Source organism: Platichthys flesus, chromosome 24, assembly GCF_949316205.1.
Source record: "Platichthys flesus chromosome 24, fPlaFle2.1, whole genome shotgun sequence".
Classification (NCBI taxonomy): domain Eukaryota; kingdom Metazoa; phylum Chordata; class Actinopteri; order Pleuronectiformes; family Pleuronectidae; genus Platichthys; species Platichthys flesus.
The window spans coordinates 2,338,048-2,358,564 of NC_084968.1; the positions used below are offsets into that span (position 1 = coordinate 2,338,048).

Below are 20,517 nucleotides of genomic sequence, written 5' to 3' on the forward strand. Positions count from 1 at the left end.
CTAATTTGCCAATGAGCTGGTTCAGTACCTGTCTTTTTAAGTCAAAGGCAATATGATGCTGATGAATGATAATTTGCCCTACAAGCCCTTAAATTACATGTACTTACAATGCATCACTGTCAGGTACAGCATTTTGAATCCACATTACCCATGTGACTATAAATTAATTACCAGTGTCTGTTGCTCGCCTGCAGAACTTTCTCAGCTACTTTGTCATGATGAACTCTCAAATGTTGGCATAGCCAGGAATATTATTTTCTGCATCTCTCTGTGTGTTCTCGGAGCAGATTCAGACACCAGTATATAAAATGAATTATTGACAATATTCACTTTCATTCTCTCCCAGACATTCAAACATGCTGCTGAAATATTAATATGAACCTATATTAATCTTCACAGGTTTAATAGTTCAAAAGTAGCAAGAGCCCATGACGACAGCTTTCTCCATTCGATATATATTGAAGAAAAATAATGTTCTATTTATTTATGTCTGTTTTGATGATTTACATGAATTAGACCAAACTTGTTTAGTGTCCAGAACAGAAAAAGTTAGTATTTAAAGCCACAAATAAAGTTCGGACAATATTACTGGAACATAATGTGTTACTCTGGTGTAATTATGCTTAAAGACTTTAAGCAGAAATTAAAGTCATGTTTAAAGAATGTACCCTACAGAGGCTTTTAATCTATCTCTATAAATGAGTTAATCTTTTATGGTGCTCAATTAACATGTCGGCTCAAGCTCAGTGATTTATATAACTGCCTTTTAGTTAATATTGCAGTGAGGTTCATTATAAAAACATTATACTAAAATAAGACAAAAAGTGCAGTGTTGCTTCTTGACAAATAATCAGGAAACTTATCTTTAATTGTTGGTCATGGACTAGATCAGGGTGCAGATCTTGGAATTTCTTTAACCTTCACATTTTAACAATGCGAGATATGGCATTTGTTGATTTCTCATTGGTTTCATTCATGGATCTTGATAAGAATATTTTTTTGGGGCATATTTAGAGAACTGAATTATAAGAGTATGTGTAGTTTGTGCAGATTGTTGGGCTTTGGCTGAGGTATGCTTTATGTTCTTAAGTGCCATTTTACTAATAATTAGTGGTGGTACAAGACAAATTTGTATAAAGACATATTTTACAGTGTATATCATATTGAAACTTGCATGCTTCTGCATTTGGATTTACTGGCAGTATCACTCCTGTTCTATTTTAGTGCTCAAGTCTTGTGAATGAGCACCAATGTCAGTAAGAAGTCGGGCTTTCACTGAGTCAGCCACACTGCCGACTGGACATGAAACTGAATGGAATAAACTGACAGAGCCAAAGAGGAAACTAGCATGGACTGAAGCACAACACCTTCTGTGGCAGCAGCTCACAGGGTTAGATATACTTGGTTGGTTTCAATTTATTTCGACACAGACAGCTCAATTTCATATAATTATTTTTATTTACTAGTAAGACACAAATGCACTGAAAACCTAGAGGAATAATAAAGTATGTTACAGCTTCACGGCACTCAAAGTGAACTCTGATATTCAGCACTGAAGCACAGTCTGGCGCTGATCTCCAAGGCCAACAAAATAATCTAACACTACATTTGCACCTCGGTATCTTTATCATCATAGACTGTAAATAAAAAATGACAATGCATCTTTAATTACTACCCAGAAAGGGTTGAAGGTAGCGCAAATACAGATTTCCATATCATCTCGACCTTGAATTCTGCTCCAGAAACAGATTGATACAGACGGATGGACACGCTCACCACTCTATCCCTCACATTATGCGTAGGAGGCTAATAACTGATCTTCAGTAAACACTGTGTCAAAAGTCAGCTCATGTTGCTCCAGCAGTGAAGGGGCATATTACAGATGGCTGCAGTTAACAAGCATCTTTATGATTCTGCTAATTAACTGTGCATATTAGCAGTTCAATGAGACAAGAACAGAGGGATGAAACATTATGACTGACCGGTCACATCACATCAGTCTTAATCCGAGTCTCCACGTTAAACTTTGATTTATGTTATTTACAGTGAGAACCTAAGTTAATTGTTCTGTATCAGGATTCTCGACAAAACAAGATGAACAAAAATAGGTAGGTTATACCCTTTGAGATACACATTATGCTATATAACAAAACAGAATAAAACGGCTTTCTTTTTAAGGTTGAATCTTAGTGGCGGAAACCCTGAAATCTAATGAATTTTTTTTTTGCTCTTTTAAACTTGATTTTTACCGGCCAATCACCAATTTCAAGGTTCACTGGGAGAAAAGTGACACATTTGAAACTCTGAAAATGTGTTGGAGAAACGCTGCAAAAAGAATGCTGCCCCTTGACGGGAGAAAAGTCAAATATACAATAATGTATGCAGAGATTGGATTTTTTTTAAGCCAATCCAAACATTATGCAAGTATTCAAAACTTAGTTTCAATCATGTACAAATTTGTTAGAATTCAGGCTTTCAAATTTTGGTAAACAGCATGATATTTATTCCATAACACTCCTTTCAGTTTTTTCACTACGTCGTGACTTCTAGTGTTCTCTTTTTCGCAGGAGGTTATGAGCATTATTTTGTTTTGTGTGTTTACTTAACTTTTTAAAGCTTATCCTAAATGGATTTGATAAGTCACTCGAAGGGCTTGAGATTTGATATGTAGATTCAATATTGGTTTAATCTTCAATAAAATGCTAATGGGACCCAACCCCAGACCAGTCAGGTTAATAAGTGGTCAATTGCAGTTAGGAGCCACCGTTGATCAGATCTAAACAGGCAGTACAGTGGAAAGCTCTGCCACAATTGATTTAGTCTCAGTTTCAATAACACATGATTGATTTGTGTTTGGCCTCTTATCGCGCCAGCAGGGAATAGCTCATCGGCTGGTTTCAATATTTCCCCTGGGTAATATGGACTCTGTTGGTAATACCTTTGGTTGTGCTGTGGGTGTGTGTGACTGTATGAATGTGATATAGTGTCCGTTAGGAAAAAGCTGATTCCAATTTCAGGAATTAAGAAGTTCGAGACAGGTCAGGTTGTAAAAATGATGGATTAAAACATTTAAAAAATGTTTTTTTGACTTTTGTTTGCCCATCTCCTGAACTACATCTGAGAGATCTCACGCTGTAATGACTTCTTTCTGAGGTTATAACTGTGATATTCACTGCACACAGAGGAAGTGAGACTTCATTGTCTAGTCCAGACACTATGTCTTGCATAGAAAATATATGTTAGCTGGTGCATAAATATTTAAAATATTATATATTGAACCTTTAAAGGTTTTTGAATACTTGGTATTGATCCCAAAATACATCATCAGTTAGGCTTTAATCTGTTAAGCCTTTCCGAAAGCAAAAATATAAAAGGAAACTACCATGCTGCTATCAGCTGTCCATTTAATTTGCTCAGTAAGCTAACAGAACAGTGCAGTTTCTGTCATTCCTTGTTGCACCTTTGAATGGGAGTTTTAGCCAGGGACCTAGCGACCTAGTTTTAGCCAGGGATTTAGCGGCAGTGATTTGTCACAATACCATGTAAGTAGTGTCCAGAGCATGATTGAGATCCTTGTACAGTCCTAGTTTCAAAGTGGGCATCTGCAAATATTGAAATCTGAGAAGTAGACAACGTTTTCAAACCTGACGAGACCTGATTGATGCAACAATTAGAAATACAAATTCCAATGTTACATCAGTGAGAGACTTGAGAACAGGTAGTTTAACAGGTGTAGTAGCAGAGGACTGGGCTCAGCATGACAGTCAAATTGTCAACTGAAGGAACATGGCAACAAAGTTATAAAAAAAATCCAACAGGGTGACTCACAAAGATTGGCAGCTATTCTTAGTTTTCCTATAAATGCCTTAGATAAAGTTTCTTCAATGGTCACGATGGCAGACCTTTAAAAGAATGCTCCTAGAGAAACATGATGCAGAGCCTGACTGTTGCATGTGCTGGGATATTTCAGGCCTTTCAGCTGATAACTGTAATATTGGTGTAATGGTGTTAATATCAAGGGCAGTTAACTGCAGAAATGTATGTTTTATTTGCAGTGTTTGAGTTTAGTTTTTGTGAACTAAACCTGAATTTACTTTAAGTAAAACCAATTTTGTAACTCTCACATATCAGTATCACTGAGAGTTTTTTTCCTAAATTACTAACCGTCAAGCAACTGGACCCATGACAAACAGTCAATATTAATTGAGTTATTTTGTGTTGACCGAAAACTAACCACCTCTCAACGCTGTCTCTGTAAAATGTGAATTAACTATGTTAAAGTGAACTACAGCTTAGACATGGGAACCCAGACCTCTGTAAAAGAACCCTCTTCTTTCTAAAGCCTGCGTGGTGAGATGTTGGTGAGTTAATTTCTGACACCAGGACAATTGACGAGTGGACCAAATAACCCCCTATCATCCATTCTTTTGTCACTGCCACCCACTCATCTATCGTTCTCCCTTAAAGCATAAAAGGGGGCCAAACAACCAATAAATGCAAGTTTCCAATGTGTGGCAAAGTCCCTACTGAGGTGGTAATTATAGTCATTAGCCCGCTGTAGGGCTGGGGGGGGGAGAGCTGATCCACAAGCCTGGGTACAGCATTATTTGAATATACTAACATCAACAACCTGGCTTATGGCAGTACTAATTTCCATTTACAGTAAAGAGTCTGTATCCTCATTTCCTTGCATTTTTAGGTCTGTCTTTCTCTTGTGCACTTTCACTCTGTCGCCAAACTTCTTTTATTGGGGCTACTAATGTGTTTTGGGTTAAAACAGAATAAAAACTGAATTTAATATGATCTTAGTCCAGATGACTATTTTATAAACACCTGAGAAAGAATATGACATGACGTTTCACATTAACTGCTCATGTGCAGGTTAGTGCACGGAGCTTCTCTTTCCAGCTTCTCCTTCCTCTTCTCCATCCCTATCCCCCTTCCCCGGAATCCCTTTGCTTTATCACCCGCAGATCCAGGGCCTCTGTGGCCGCACCATGGATTACGGTTTGTGGATCGCGCACCGGGGGTCGCGGTGTTGGATCCAGTGTGGCGGATTCTGAGTCATGTGGGCTGATCGTGGTGCTGGTGGCGGACCCTGTGTCGCGTTGGCATTGGGCACGGGCGGTGGACCAGGACCGCAGTGGTGGCTTGTGATGGGTCCTCCTGGTGGGCGGCGGTGGACGGTGACTGAGGACTGAAGTGGCGTCTGGTCTGGATGGTGGATCGTGGTCTAGATGGTTGCTGAGCATGGACTGTGCTTCATCAATGCTGCTAGAGACTTTGATTATTGATGATGTTCTCCTGCACGTGGCATCTATTGCACTTCTGTCCGTCCTGGGAGAGGGATCCCTCACATGTGGCTCTCTCTGAGGTTTCTACATATTTTTACCCTGTTAAAAGGGTTTTTTGTAGTTTTTCCTTACTCTTGCTGAGGGTTAAGGACAGAGGATGTCACACCCTGTTAAAGCCCTATGAGATGAATTGTAATTTGTGAATATGGGCTATACAAATAAAATTTGATTGATTGATTGTGTAAATAGGAAGCAGATTGTTTAGTCTGCAGTTGGTTGTTTAGCAGTGTAGATGTTATCATGTTAAGGTTAGTTTACATCTCTAGGTTATAAATGATAGTTTATGAGGACCCCCCCCCCCCACACGCAGACCTTTACCTACATGGAGGGTCTAAAGGCTGAATTATACTCCTGCGACTGCAACCGAGGAAGGCCACGCAGTTGCATCAACGGACTTGTTTTGGTTTATACTTCTCTAACGTGCTGCGCGTGTTGCAATGCAATTCACCGCCAGAACACTAAGCGGAGTAAAGTTTTTTTTAGAAAACAAAACACACAAAGAAGAGACGTCTTCTTCTTCTTCGTCGACTGTTTATTTAGATCGCCACTCCGGCTCCTCATAGCCTATTTCTGGCGGACAAATCGGCCAGTCAGTGACGGGTTATACAAGTGGTCATACTTTCGGATCTCTTCTGCCAAGTGCTCATCTATTTGGTCCATATTCGTTCTTCTAAATCTTCCGTTAATTCTGCGTATTGTGGGGCATGAAACCGGAAACTAGACTCCGGACAGGATGTAGTAAGCAGACCAATCACAAGCCTTGCGGGCTGCGTGAGGCTCACGTCGCTTTGTCGTGTAGCTAGAAAAATTGGCGGACGCACGCAAGCCGCCAGAGGGCACGAAAGGGGCGTGTTGAGTGTCTTGCGTGCGTGCGTGCAACCCGACTTTAATTCGGCCTTTAGTATAATATAGCATGATGTTGTTTGTCATCGCTATTCCTTTAGGTGAGGAATATCCTTTGGCTTCTGTGTAGTTACAGTTAGAAGTAAAAAGCAGTTAAAAGGAAAATGTATAAATATTATATGGTATGTTCTATAGTTCTCTGGAACCTCTTGTTTTCAAACATTTAACTCTCATCACATAAGACATAATGAAAGGCAAGGTAAAGAGAAGGGGAGTGCAATTTACCGATGTTGGGATGCTTGAGCAGACGGCAGATCCGGGCCTCTCGCTCCAGCTTCTGGTGATCTGCAGAGACCGAAAAAGAAATAATGACACATCTGTTGCTTGTGTCAGGGGGGAGCCCTCCCGCAATTCTTCAAAGCTCTCCACGGAGATTCCACATATTAAACACCGCCCACCTCTCCCTCCTGCCGGGAACAGATGAGCAGTAAGAGGAACTGTCACAGGTCATTACAGTAAACAGAGGACAGGGAATTAATACAAAGAAAACGTCTCAAGAATTACTGCTAATCGAGTAAATGTCCAATGTTCAGATCAGCATATTGAGGTCACAATATAAACCTGCTCTACGGCTCATCACAGTTTCTCGGCTCATTCACACAAATACATGTTTACTACACTGAAGAATAGGATTGGCATTGTGTAATGACTGAATAAGAAGAAGAATTTCATGAAGACCACAAATATGTTAGAGCTATACGGCCTGTGACCAATATGCCTTCCTTATGAAGGGTAACAACAACTGTAGCAGTCGTTCTTTTGGGAGCTTTAACTAAGTTACAGCTCAGCCGCTACTGATGTGATCATTGTTTTAAACCTGACTCTCCCCAGTACATGACAGTGTAACACTGCTTTGGAGCAGCCCTTTCATTCACAGCCTACCAGCCAAAGCAAAGCCAAAGAGGCTAAGCTGGTCGTCATCAGCAACGTTGGGATTGTTGACTTCAACTTATCGGCTGACATTTCAACAGATCCATTGCCAAATTCCATCCCCCAATAAAGACCATGAGAAACTAAAAAAAGCTCTGGTAAAAACAAGTGGGTGTACCTAGTCAGACTGCAATCATCATGTCAGAGATATAACTGGAATGTATGTTTGTATGTGTGTGTGTGTGTGTGTGTGTGTGTGTGTGTGTGTGTGTGTGTTGAGGCTCAATGAAAACCAAACCAGCTATTGTGAAGAAAAACCAACAAATCACAGACCCAAAATCCAAATTAGATTTGTTTGACAAGCCTTTTTATTCATTAACTATGAGCATGTGAAGTGTATAAACGTTAACATCCACTTACAGAATTTGCTCTTCTGTGAAGTACACTCACACAGTGGAGTTTTTATTTTTTAAACAGGTTCTGTCCTTTGCCAACTCTTAATCACACATCCTCTTCTGCCACATAGAGCAAACCTTAGAGAACAGTAGAGTTGTTGTAGAGCAACAGCTGTAGCAATAATAGATTTGTTTCCCTAAATTTGAGGCAAATTAGATTGAGAGGTTGTTTTTGAGGTGGGGTCTAAGTACATACACTCTGAAACAAGGATGACAACAATTTTACTAATGTGACTTGGAGGCAAAGAAAGAAATCAAATATTTTATCAGCACTTTGACTTTACTTGATTATACTGAATTAATATTATAAGCAATAATGTACAAATAAATGAAGCAAACAGGTCCAATGATCTTCATATGCAATGGCGGAATAAACCGTCAGCCATTCAATACCCCACTTACACCCGCACCTTCACTAAGTTACAATGTGACAAACCTTGACCCCCTGAAAGTACCGGTGTCAGTGAACCCAAAACACACTGAGTACATCTTGTGATCTGATTTGTTGAATCACCTTCAGATGTGGTCAGAGACACATGTGACCATATTGAGCAAAAGTGTTAATGCAGCTAGGTAGCTAACAGCCTTTAGCCAATGAGAACAGGAGGTGATCCTCTCACTATTCAAGACCCCATTAAAAGAAATGAAGTGTAGACCGATCTAAAAGCAGGATAACACATTAACATAGCTTCTCCGATAAGTACTATATAAAAGTAATCGGGGTAAAAATCAAATCTAGATACAATATGAAATTGAGACCAACAAAAACCAGGTGTAAATTATTTCTAAGCGGTGTCACCGGGTTCATCAGAGGGTTGAGGATGTTGAATTAATGAACACCAAGTTAGCAACAAGTATTTTAAATATTTAACAAACAGCTCCTGTTGAAGTATGTATTATTCACCATTGTGGATCAGAAGTGGGCATGAAACAGTCACATTAAACTGGATCTTCTATGAAAATGGAGGTAAAGAGTCAGGTGGAGCTCATGTGCAACCACAGAAGATGACACCGCCTTAAAACAACGTCAGAATACTGCAGGCTGTTTAACCAACGATGACATTCATGAAGATTTGTGAAAACATGAGGCAATAAACATGACAGCAGTTTGAGGTACACATGATCACTCGTAACAAATCTACCACCAAAGTCTCTTCCTTTTTCTAGAACCAATGCAGGGACAATATTGAGATACTGACACACGGCTATCACAGGGATCGAGCTCTAGGTAATAGCATTGATCAATTCATCAGTTGATTGATTCCTTGTCCAGACTGAATCACCTCAACAACGACAGTTTTAAAATACCATTCATGTTTACCGGACAATAAATCCCCATAATTTTGATGATGCACTGACTTTTCCTCTTGTACCACATTGAGGCTGATACGTTTTAGTTTGGGTGAAATATCTCAACAACATTTGAGCAGATTTCAGTGACGTTTACTTTTGACACTCAAGTTCCCCCTCAAGACAAATTTCAAGACATCCAGTGGTGCAGAGTTGTTCAAGAAATAAAAAGAAAATGCAGTAGAGATATAGAAACAAGAGCAACCACAACCAGCACCCATGTTTCGCTCCTCTGTTATCCTATCTTGGCACCATCTCTAATCACACCTTGGTATACAAGTCTCTTAATCCTAACAGCACCAATGACATGTGCTTTCACAGAGGTTGTAATCCTCATGGTCACTGGGTTAAAGAACAACTTCTCTCCCTTTCTCCACATCCCCATTTCTATCCAATTTGGCCTGCTCCTAATCTGTGATGTAACAGGATTGACACTCGCGATCTCCAACCACAAGCAACTGGTCTTTTCCTTCTATACTCTGTCATTTCCTTCCTTTGCTACACTGTCTTCATTATCAGTTTGCTGCATGTTATTTGGAGCTATTACATGGATATTTCCAGAAACATCAATAATACAGTATTAAAATATGTATATATAATATAGTTTTTCCTATTTGATAGAAAACCATGATAACATTGTTTACAGTATGGTATAAATCAACATTCAAGTGCTGGAATTGGACATATTGCAACTAAAAGAGTTGGTCGGTGATGAGATAATAAAATATCCCTGACCCTTTCATTCCAATCATGAAGACATTCCACTGAGCATAGTGAGCACATAAATAAGAAATGTCTTTGTCCATCACAATGAGAAGAGTGGCGACCCCAACCAGTTGGTAATTCCATTGAAAACTTAATTGGGGGGTTAACTGGTGATATTCTGTAATTGACGCTGTTTAGAGACAATGTGATTATTGAATAGTTGGTTATAATATAAATGGGAGAAAAATTTGTTGAAGGTGTCACAATAGCAACTCTTTCATTGATTATATTATTTATTTTTACATATAATATATTCAGTATTCAATAGTAGTTCTGCAATGACAGAAGCATATCTTTATCTACACTTAGCTGTAGGCCATATGGATGTTTCCAAGACGAACAGAGCTGTTGTCTCTATAAAATAAGTTTAAGAGCAAAACTTGGATTTGTTTCAGTTTTTTTGTACATATTTGACTCAGACTTTTGCTTTCTATTTTCATTGAACGGAAGTTCCTCTGACAATAAAAATAACTGCGGCTGAAATGCTACATGGATTTTATGCAATACTTGGCGGCAATTCGCTGTCTTTAGCAGTTGGATATTTACAGTTCTTTAAGGACAAGAAGCACACAGATACACTGTTCAGTGTTCGTTGCCTATGTTTAGACAACTCCCATCTTTGCCAAAAAATGACTTGATTTTCCCTCTAAAAAGACCAACACTCCTTGTATTGTTTATTTACACAAAAACATGTCTCTTAGAAATATCGACATATACAATCTAAAACATGCAATGTGTGGCTGGTGGAGTTATGCAACTGATTTTGAATAAATTGGTTCAGAGCCAGCAAAGTTAATTCCCAACTAAGACCAAAAACTAACAAATATTCTAAAGATTCTAACAAGCTTCTTTTGGCATTATTCAATACCCTTCATTAATGATACATCATTGATTACAATGGTTCTCCAAACCAAACTGGTGGGAATGTCGGACGGTTTGTTAGGTTCTAAAAATGTACCAGAATCAGTTAAGAATCCTAACCCCCCTATAGAGGTTATTTGGTGGGAAAGTGCTATTAGGCTTACTCATGAGCTTGCCAGGAAGACAGTTGGAATAGTGAATCAGCCTGAGACTTCATACATCAGCCAAAACAAAACAAGGTAGGATTCACAGGTCACTTCACCTCATCACCAAAAGTATGTTTAACCCTATGATGTTTCACAATCATGAATCCAAGACTTTCACTGCTGGCCCATTTAGAAACCCCACATTAACTCTCAAACATCTTCACCAAGCCAGAGAAAACGAGGACAGCAGTTATTTTCAAGGCAGAGGACTGATCGAATGAGGGTCCTCCACAGTACTGCAAAGCAGCACATCTGGCTCCTCATCCAGAGCCTGCAGGTTCAGTCAATTAACAAAATAATCCGTCAAAGTGCCCACACAGTGATTACTGTCAAAAATCATCTCAAAAGTAGAACATTTCCAGAAAATCCATTACTGCATTTAAAAAAAAAAAAAAAACTTCTTTCAATCTACTAACCCTTGACGGCTGAGTAAGTAGAAGAAAGGATCCATCATTCCTCGTTTATACTTGCTGTTATTTAAAAAATAGGTGTTTAATTAATTTTGGTGCCAAGCTACTGGGCGAGTCGATGTAATAAGAAAATGACAAAAAGAGAGGGATAGAAATCACACCTCGGACACAACCCTTCATATATCAAATCCTTTTTATTTTCTTATTCCCCTAGGCAACATTCCAACTCTCATTCCCTGGCTCTCCCCTTTAAATGCTCAGTCCAGCACACCGAGCTACCCTTTTTCAGCTGATGTCAGGACGTGCAGTTTAAGTGGGAAGTAATGGAAAAAGGCAAGGATGGGTGGAGGATACAAAGTGTGGAACAGTGTTACAGGTTTCTAGAATTCAAGGGACGTTATTAACATAATAATTTACAAACTTAAGAAATATGTCAGTGGTTTTTCTTGGGTTTTCTGTTACAGTTGTCAAACGTTCCAGGGAACTATCCTTGGTCCCATGTTTTGACTATTAATCGTAGCTAACCAACATTAAAAGTAATCTATAATATATATATAGATGCAATGTATATATATAATGTCATTCTAGATTTTCGGGAACCTGTCAGGCGCAATTTTCAATCATCTTACATAACAAATAATAGAGTTAACTATTGGAAGATAATACATTTATAGTGTAAGTATTATCTCTTTGTATGATAGCCTGTTGTACCGTTCTTTTAAACATCCATCAGTTCCTCACGACTGAAGTTAAGAAACAGATGCATCAAAACTTCCTGCATCTGAATATTGATTGGTTTGATATGCGTCACTGCTCCTACTCTTTTCTCCAAGGAATATTTCTTGGTTCCTTGTCGAGCCACGTAGTGATGTGCTGCAAGAATACAGGATATTTTTTCATTAATGTCTACATCACAAAGCCGGTTAAGTCAGCCTCAGACATTGAGATAGAGGAAGGAACCATTTTCTTTTCACCTTTACGAACCATTTTTCCACAGCAGTTTCCTATCAACCCCATAAATAAGTGGTAATCCTGATCGTGAAAACTAAGTAAGTTGCTAGATCTTTGGTTTCTTGCTCAAGACGGCCGGAGAGTCCAAACACATATCACTATTATACTGGCTCATGAATAAGAAAATAACTTGAGGGCTGTAAGCAAATCTCACCGGCAATGTGTCGATCCTCGTTGCGCAGCCTTACCGAGAGGTAATAGGTCTGACACATGGATCTATTCTGATGTAAGAGCTGACAATCATTATTAGCAATCATAATCATCATGGATTTATTTACTGGTGGAGCTGCTATGCTCTGGAGACTCATGTGTGTAGGTGTAATTGCAGGAATTGTAATAAGAGGGCCCTGTCAAAAAGCAATTAGCAGGAGTTATCTAGGATCCTTGATGTGTGCATTGATGTGTGCCAATCCCTGTGTGCTGTCTGCACATAAGTTGACGAGGGGTTGAACAGAGGGAGTCAGCTGCTTTCTTATGGGAAAAGTAAGAATAGCAAAACCTTGCAGCAGCAAAAAATGCCCTGTGTGCTTCAGACTAAACTGTGATGGATCGTCCCTTTCCTGATGACCGAATTCAGAGAAAAAATCCCAAAGACACAATATCTTCACGCAAAAAACATCTGGCAAGAATAAGGACATGCGGAAGAAGGCCGTTTAACGATGGGAACATTTTTCTTGTCAAGGCCAATTCCAATGTTAATGACATCTTTGGAGGGCCATTCTGAATAACTGAATCACAACAATATCACACCGATCTTTCTAATGTGAATGCTAGAGTTGCTAATCTAATGTCAGATTATAGTGATGATGATGCTTCTAGTGGAAACAAGGCTCCTTCACAGCTTGTCACATTGCCATAACCTAGTCTCTGTCAAGAGACTTATATAGTCCAGGGTTATCCCTATTTGTATGGTTCATCATACACAAGGTCTATGAAGACATGGAAAAGAAAAAAAACTCTTGGAGAAAGGCTGCAGCACTATAATGCAAACAGGAAAGTGGCTTTGAGTGCAGGTCTTCTGCCCAACCTTCAATTGTGCTTACTTTTGCTTTGAGATGTGATAATGAAAAAGTTACCTTGACTGTTGCATGATGTTTCATTCACAGCCTTATTTGTCATAATGTTTTTGTGCAACAAATACAGTGACAATCTGGGCTTCCTCAGAGACCAAATCCTGTGGTACAGCAGAACTCACTTAGACACATAATGCAAACAAGGCTAAGTTGTAGCCCAATCGCTCGGGCCTACTTTAAGCCACAGAGGATTTTCCATCCAGAGCCTAGACTTAGCCACCGTAGCATCTCAGAGACCACACAATAGATGGCTGAAGCTGCCATCATGGTAACGTTGGGTAAAAAAGGCAGGAAAATGAATTAAATACAACATGTGAGATGTCTGGACAAACCAGCTATTCAAAAGCAGCAGCAAGCTTTCTCAGTGACAACTCAAGGTCAGAGAAGAAGGGAAGCTGGAGCATTGGTACTGTATGTTTGTGTGGGAGACGGCATCTATTTAAGCTCCATCTATCGTATTTCCATGCCATATTTGCCTGCCTGTTAGCACTAAAACAGGAAAAACAAGAAGCATAGACATCATGGAGTGCATCAGTAGAGAGAGACAGAAAAAAAAGCACAGATGTGACGTGTATAAGGCTAAAAATAACCCACGCCAGGAAACAACAGCACATGCCCACACACAAAAAACACACAGAGACGGACTGATGCTGCCGTGGGCAAGAGCAAAGAGCAGGTGTAACTAACATTCAGAGCGTGTGTGCCTGGATTGAGATGAAGGTGAGGAGGGAAGAAGGTGAAAAAGAGTGTTCGGGGATGGACAGATTCTTAAAAACGGTCATTAGTAATAGATATCCTTAATCTAGCTATTTTTTTCAGCCATTATCCCGACGTGACAAGAGTGAACTTTAGGATTTCTAAAAGGTTTAAAGGGAAAATCGAGTGAAAATCCCTGCTGCGATTTTACTAATCTGAAGCAAAAATGTATCTGCAGCTCACATAAGACACGGATGAGTAGAGATTTTCAGTGAGCGCTAAAACCAAACTAATGGTGAATAGAAATGTTTGTTCTCTGCACCCATGTATTATCATTCACCTTCTATAAATGTTTCATCGGTGGAGATTAAGCCGTGCAAATTGTCAGACTATTGCTCGACCACTAGTAAAATAACCTCTATATTTTCCCTTTTAGCATCCTACAGATACACTTTCTACCCGGCTATTCAAGCTATGGTGAAACGTTGATATGACAAGTCAGCGTGAGGGCAGGCAGGTGGCACTGCTGGGGGGAAGCTGCTGTCAGCACGCTGCCCGCTATCAACAGCAGCCAGACACTCTGATGCCATCCAGAGCAGTCGGTGCGACATCCATCATAATCCCGCATCTGACAGGCAAGCCTCCTGACACACGCCACACACTCATCTCCCACGTTCTGATGAACTGGAGTCTGTGAGGATCATACGGCATAATATCTGTAAATTGATATTCAGAGGAGTGGTGATAAGAGGACAGACTTTTAGCGTTGTTTCTAAAATGCAGGATTCAATACAGACTATGGGGATGTACAGAAAGCCTATGGGTTTTCACCACCTTTCTTTACCTTCTTTTTTTTTTGTATATATACTAATAGCCAGATTGCAATTACAGGATATGTACTGATGGCTTGGACTGTTCATGTGATAAAGTTGATGTAGTGTAAACAGGAAGAGGACAGGCCCAGCTGTTAGACAGAGAAGGAAGGAGGGGGAGGCTGGACGCACCAGCTGGGTTTCTGTGCCAAGTACTTTTTCCCAAGGGGCAGTGAATTGCAAAGTGAGGGATGCTCTTTTTCTTTATTTAATGATGCCCTGGTCAACTCTGCATTGTCAATAAAACATTTTAACATGTGTGCAAATGTGAGATATACTAAGAGATAGTTTTTAACATGAATCCATTCTCCATTTTTTCCCCAGGCTTAAATCCTAAAATAGATAGGAATCAAAATGTCTCTGGCGTTGTTATCTGGTATCATCATCATTGCAGTACACAACTTACTTTCTTGACTTCAGTGATATTTGTTGAAAAAAAGAATTAATTAAATTGCAATAACTTTTGCTGCAAATAACCAAATCATCTGTCATCATATGGTATGAATTAAGTCACAAGGACATCATTATGAAATGGCATTAGTACAATATTGCTTATTGAGGTAAAAACAGCAAATTTTAATTTGGGAAACATTACCATCAATATTAATTACTAGCTGCTATCATGCATGTTCCAGTAAAATTAGTTTCAAAGATAATATTACAAGGATAACATTGACTATATGGAGGTCAAATATGGAGACACTGTTGACACTTTCATTTGTAAACCCCCCCCCCCCCCCGCTCACTCCTGTGACAAAGCATTAAACACAATGACTCAACAGTAATTCCACTACAGTGTCAAAATACCAACACCTACGTGCTTTAACGCTGTAATGTCAACCACCACAAACAATGTCAAAGTCTGATGGTGTCATTTAGGGTTTTGGTTCTCACCAGCTTTTTCACCAGCAGCCTTGATTTAATGTACACTGAGACTCAAACCAGACAGGGATGAGGTGTCAAACTGTTTTAACAGTGTCAAACTGTTTTAACAGTCTTCAACTGGCTCTCACCTCAAGGCGGGTTAGAGCTCATTTCAGCTATCTCTGCACAGAGGAGGTCGAGCTTCCCACAGACACTCACCCGAGCTCTGATATGGCACAGGCTTTTCTGCTGAAGGGACTGGAAGACTGGTTTGGTGTCAGTCTAGTACAAAAATACCTCTTAACTACTACTACTATTCTACTCAAACCAAAATGGGTGTTGAAATGATCATTTTGTCTGTAGTGACAGGAGAACCTCATTTCACCATGAATGATACAGGCCACTGGGTCCTCCATAACAGAGGAGTGTGGAAGAAGGTATAAATAGCATTTTCACTATGGACATTTGTCTAATTAATAAACATGGCAATCACTGACAAGACTCAAAGCCCTCACAGCCTTCTTGAACAGTTCCCCCTCATGGAAGATGGTCAAAGGGGTTACATGACAATAGAGAGGAAATGTTTTTAGCTGGGTCAAACAGCCAGGTAGGTAAAAAGAATGAACTGGAGGGGGAGAAGAAGGCAGGACTGGAGGGGGATTATATACCAGGTCGAGAAGTACAGAGAATTGTGTGAGGGGAGGGGGCAGAAGGAAATGTGAGCAGCATTAAAAACACACACACACACACACTCACAGGAAATGATGCAAGCAGGGAGGTGACAAGGGGCGAGGAGGCAAAGCAGCTTACAGATTTCTTTTAGCTCCAAAAATTGCAGGTGGAATGAAGCGTTACAGATGGTTCCTAAGACAGCCCTCACATCCCCTACCTGTTTACAGTACATTCCTCTGAGGCTAGAAAATGTTCCCACCGTGTTGCTCCCTCAAACCCTCCCACCCCACCCCCCCTTCAAAACTGTTCTGTCTTTACACTTCTTTGCTTTCTAGTCTCAAGGGAGACGGAGTCAGGAAGATGGAGCAGAAATCCGGTGAAGAGCTTCTAGTTTATCTGTCCGTCTATGAAACGGATATCTACAGTACATGTGCTGTTCTGCCTGGCTGCCTGTACCACTTCTGCCTGCCTGTCAACCCACCAGTAATTTAGAAATCACAACGAAATAGAATTCAGCGACGAAAGCGGTACCGCAGCGATCTCAGAAAGCCAATGTTATTAAGTGCAACGTTACAATGCATATCTTGTGCAATATATACAAGTGCTGTGTGGAGCAGTGGAGAGCCAGCGCATTGAATGCCTTTGTGCAGTTTGCGTTGGGATGAGAGCTGAGCAGAAAGACGCAGGGAGCTCAGTAAATCCCTCTCTCCTTGCTCTCAGGCTGAGTGCTCACTGAAAGGCCCGACCCTTAAATCCCCTCTGCTGCCTCTAATCTGGGACTGGAAGAGGGCAAGTGCCCCAGCTCGCACAGACAACTGATAAGAGGAACAGTTCCTCTCCCGACGAGTTGAGTGCAGAACATAAACCCGGCAGTAGGTCAGACTACAAGCGCTGGTCTCACACCGATTTAATTGAAATACTACAAACCACTGAACAAGGAAATTATCAACCTGCAATTTACCTGTTTTCTCTTTTTTGCGATGTGATGTATTTTTAATTGGTCTGTGTATTAGTTCTTTTTTCCTCTCTGCATTTCTACAGTTCCCTATTGATTCAAAGTTTGAGGCCGATACCGCTAATAGGAAGTAAAATATTCCCTGAATTGTTATACATATAGTATTACTATTTACACATTGTATATATAAAGATAATTTGGCAATTATTAAAAAAAGATATAATATATTATAACACAACAAATCCTATCAGATATAGAGACCTTCAATTTGGAAAATAAACAAAATGCACATCTTTTCTGCATTGTTAATCTCTTTGCAAACATTGTATTGATCACTGTAAATATCTAAACAAATAAAAAAAAGAAATAAAAGATTTGGAAAAAGTCTTCATATCATGAACACTGACTGCAAAATGTCTATCAGACGATTTTCATTGGTTTAAGAAAACATTTGTCTGGCTCTAAATCGGTATTGGACAGCCATACATCGTATACACCTGTTATGGGCAAAAAAAAATCACAGTTTTTAAATCTTCATATGTTCATTTTAGAAATAATTACTTCATAAGACTGTTTCAGGCCTTCCCATGGTTACCAAGGGGTTGTTGCCATAAAGCAAGTTTGGTTTTACTAAAATGCGGTTGTGTTACAACAATTCTTGTTATTTTTTGACTTGTCAAGACTTCAAAGTAAATGCTTTAGGCTTTGGACTGCAAGCAATTTAAACAAATATTATGAGAATATTCTTTATTTTCTAGATATTTTATGGATAAAACAACTAATCGGTCAATCAAGATGTTCTTGATAATTGTCAAATTAATTGATAATGAAATAGTTGCCTTCCTTTATTGCCGCCTCATTGATTATAGCATTTCAAGAGTAGCTGTAACAGATGAGTCATAGCTTTAATGCTGTTAGGAAGAGGTGTTTTTGTGTCAGTATACTGTTCGTCAGACAGACACACAAGCTCACACATGCCCAGAATCCTGAGTTCCCACAGCTGTTGTTCCCAGTTGAACAATATCTTTTGAAAACACAGATCTACAATCCATGTTTCAGACCCTGAGTCCGAAGCAAAGCACATTCCAGGTATAGCACCTTATGAGGGTTTCTCTTCTGGAAGATGCTGTTATGATAGCTGTCTACACACTGCGTGGCAAAAAAAAGATAGGGTCTCTCTTGGTGACAAAGTCCTGTACTTAAGTGGAGCTACTTTTGGTCTGAACCCACTTCACAGGAGACATATGCCACAGTGAATACGTTAAGTGCATCATTTAAACAAGTGTCCCCAGGAGGTGACAGTGGTAATTAATCCAACAGTGGGTTGACAGGATTAAATAATCAATAGTCAATGAATTCTTTCAGAAGGATGAGCTGATAAATGCGAACGCTGCTCTGAAGAAAGATTTAACTTGTTTAAGAAAAGTATCAATCATTATGTGATGATCAGAGTCGATATTGTGGCGTTATTTCAAATAAATCACCATAATCATAAATCTTAATCTTCAGTGAGTCAGAGACGTCAGCTGAGTCTGAGAGTGAGACAGAGAGAGAAAAGTGGAGTCAGTGTGTGTGTGTGTGTGTGTGTGTGCGCGCCTGGGTGCAACTTTCCCTCAGGTTCTGGCAATTCTTTAATAGTAATCAAACGCATACAGACATCAAATAGGCCAGGGACAAACGTGACCCTGGACAGGCCTGTCAATGATCTAAATACCTTTAATCCATTATGTAGGGCACCATCTGATTGGCCATATTGAAATGCATGGCACATGGAACACCATCTATCGCAGTTCTAGCAGTCTTTGGCAATATATTGTGCATGTTGACATTGCGATGACTGTAAAATGTATTGTGCGGCCCTTTTATGCCATTTTAGGAATAAAAGCGTGCATTGGAGTGTTTGAGTTCCACTGGAATACAGTAACTGAAACATGCTTTACAGTCTAGCAGCATTAGACCAACCCTAATCTTTACAGAACTCCTGCCCATCTTTAAATATCTGACACATCTCTGCAAGCCTGAGCCTGCTTCAACAGCCGCAGGACCAACCACCCTGGAATATGCAAGCAACTGGGTGTCACACATTCCAATGGGGACAAATCTTTCAAAACAATACAGGAAAAAACACATATGCTTAATGCATGCTCACAAACATTAAGGGCGGATAAGACATGCAGGAAAATAGTTAGTGCTGCGGTTGTCTAGGGTTTAAGATATTAAGGTTACAAGCCTGAAAAGAAAGCGTTTGCCCTACAATGGAGATCCAAGGAGGTTCAGAACTTGTCTTTACATTTGTACCTATAGACAATAAGGCTGACGAAAGCTATGTGGCTTCGTTGAACATGTTGTCATTAAGAGCACTGACACTGGGAGAAGTCACCGGCTAACAAGTTATGACTTCCCTAGCAATGGAAGGAAACAGTCACACATCTAGAATTGCGAAGATGAGCCCCAAAAGACTAAAAATCTATGAGGTGGTAAATAACTAGAAAACAAAGATTGGGCAGTCACATGTAAGAGTTGGAGAATTCCACAGAAATGCTGCTCCTTCACTTTGAATGGGGTCACGTAACAATTTGCCGAACTGCAGTGCTGTTGCTTTGCCTCGCTTAGCTTGTGTTGGTGTTTGCAGGAATTGTGACACAGGCGACAGCTGATCCAATCACGTTTATGCAAATGCAGGTCCTGTCTGACATCAAAATGAAGCGGAGACAGAGGCAGCTGGTGAACCTGGTATTAGCTCATCCATTATGCTCATTTCCATTTAGCATTGCCTGGATAGCTCGCGCGGGGTGTTAGCATGAAAGCCGGGAATGGTGTATGTTCCAAACAGGGGAAACTGATTATTTATTGTCATTATGGTTATCGAAGAATGATCCTGTTGGTTTCTTGAGAGTTGCACAGTCTGCTCCATTGGGAATATACAAACACCTACGAGCACATGACCTGTCTATCAAAGCCCAGGCACATATGGCTCTGAGTACATCCCCCACTGGGGACCTTCTTTTACCGCCACCCACACACTCTCACTTTCATCTTTCCACTCTCTTTATCCTTCGCTTTCCTTTTTTCCTCTCAATCGTTTCATCCAATTTTTCCTGGTTGGCCTCCTTCCACTCCTGTACTCATCATCATCTATGATATGAGTACAGGAGTGGAATATATGTTGTTGGTTATATGTTACATATAACCAACTGTAA

At 40.0% G+C, this 20,517-nt stretch overlaps 1 protein-coding gene across 14 annotated transcripts in view; it reads right to left on the reverse strand.

The window, feature by feature from the left end:
- LOC133949946 (calcium/calmodulin-dependent protein kinase type II delta chain) overlaps positions 1–20,517 on the reverse strand; it is an 84,005-nt gene that overhangs the window by 33,810 nt on the left and 29,678 nt on the right. For all 14 annotated transcript variants that reach the window (XM_062384049.1, XM_062384057.1, XM_062384051.1 and 11 more), the window contains exon 3: positions 6,483–6,542. In XM_062384049.1, the coding sequence (XP_062240033.1) occupies positions 6,483–6,542 (60 nt within the window). The remainder of the gene's footprint in view (positions 1–6,482; positions 6,543–20,517) is intronic.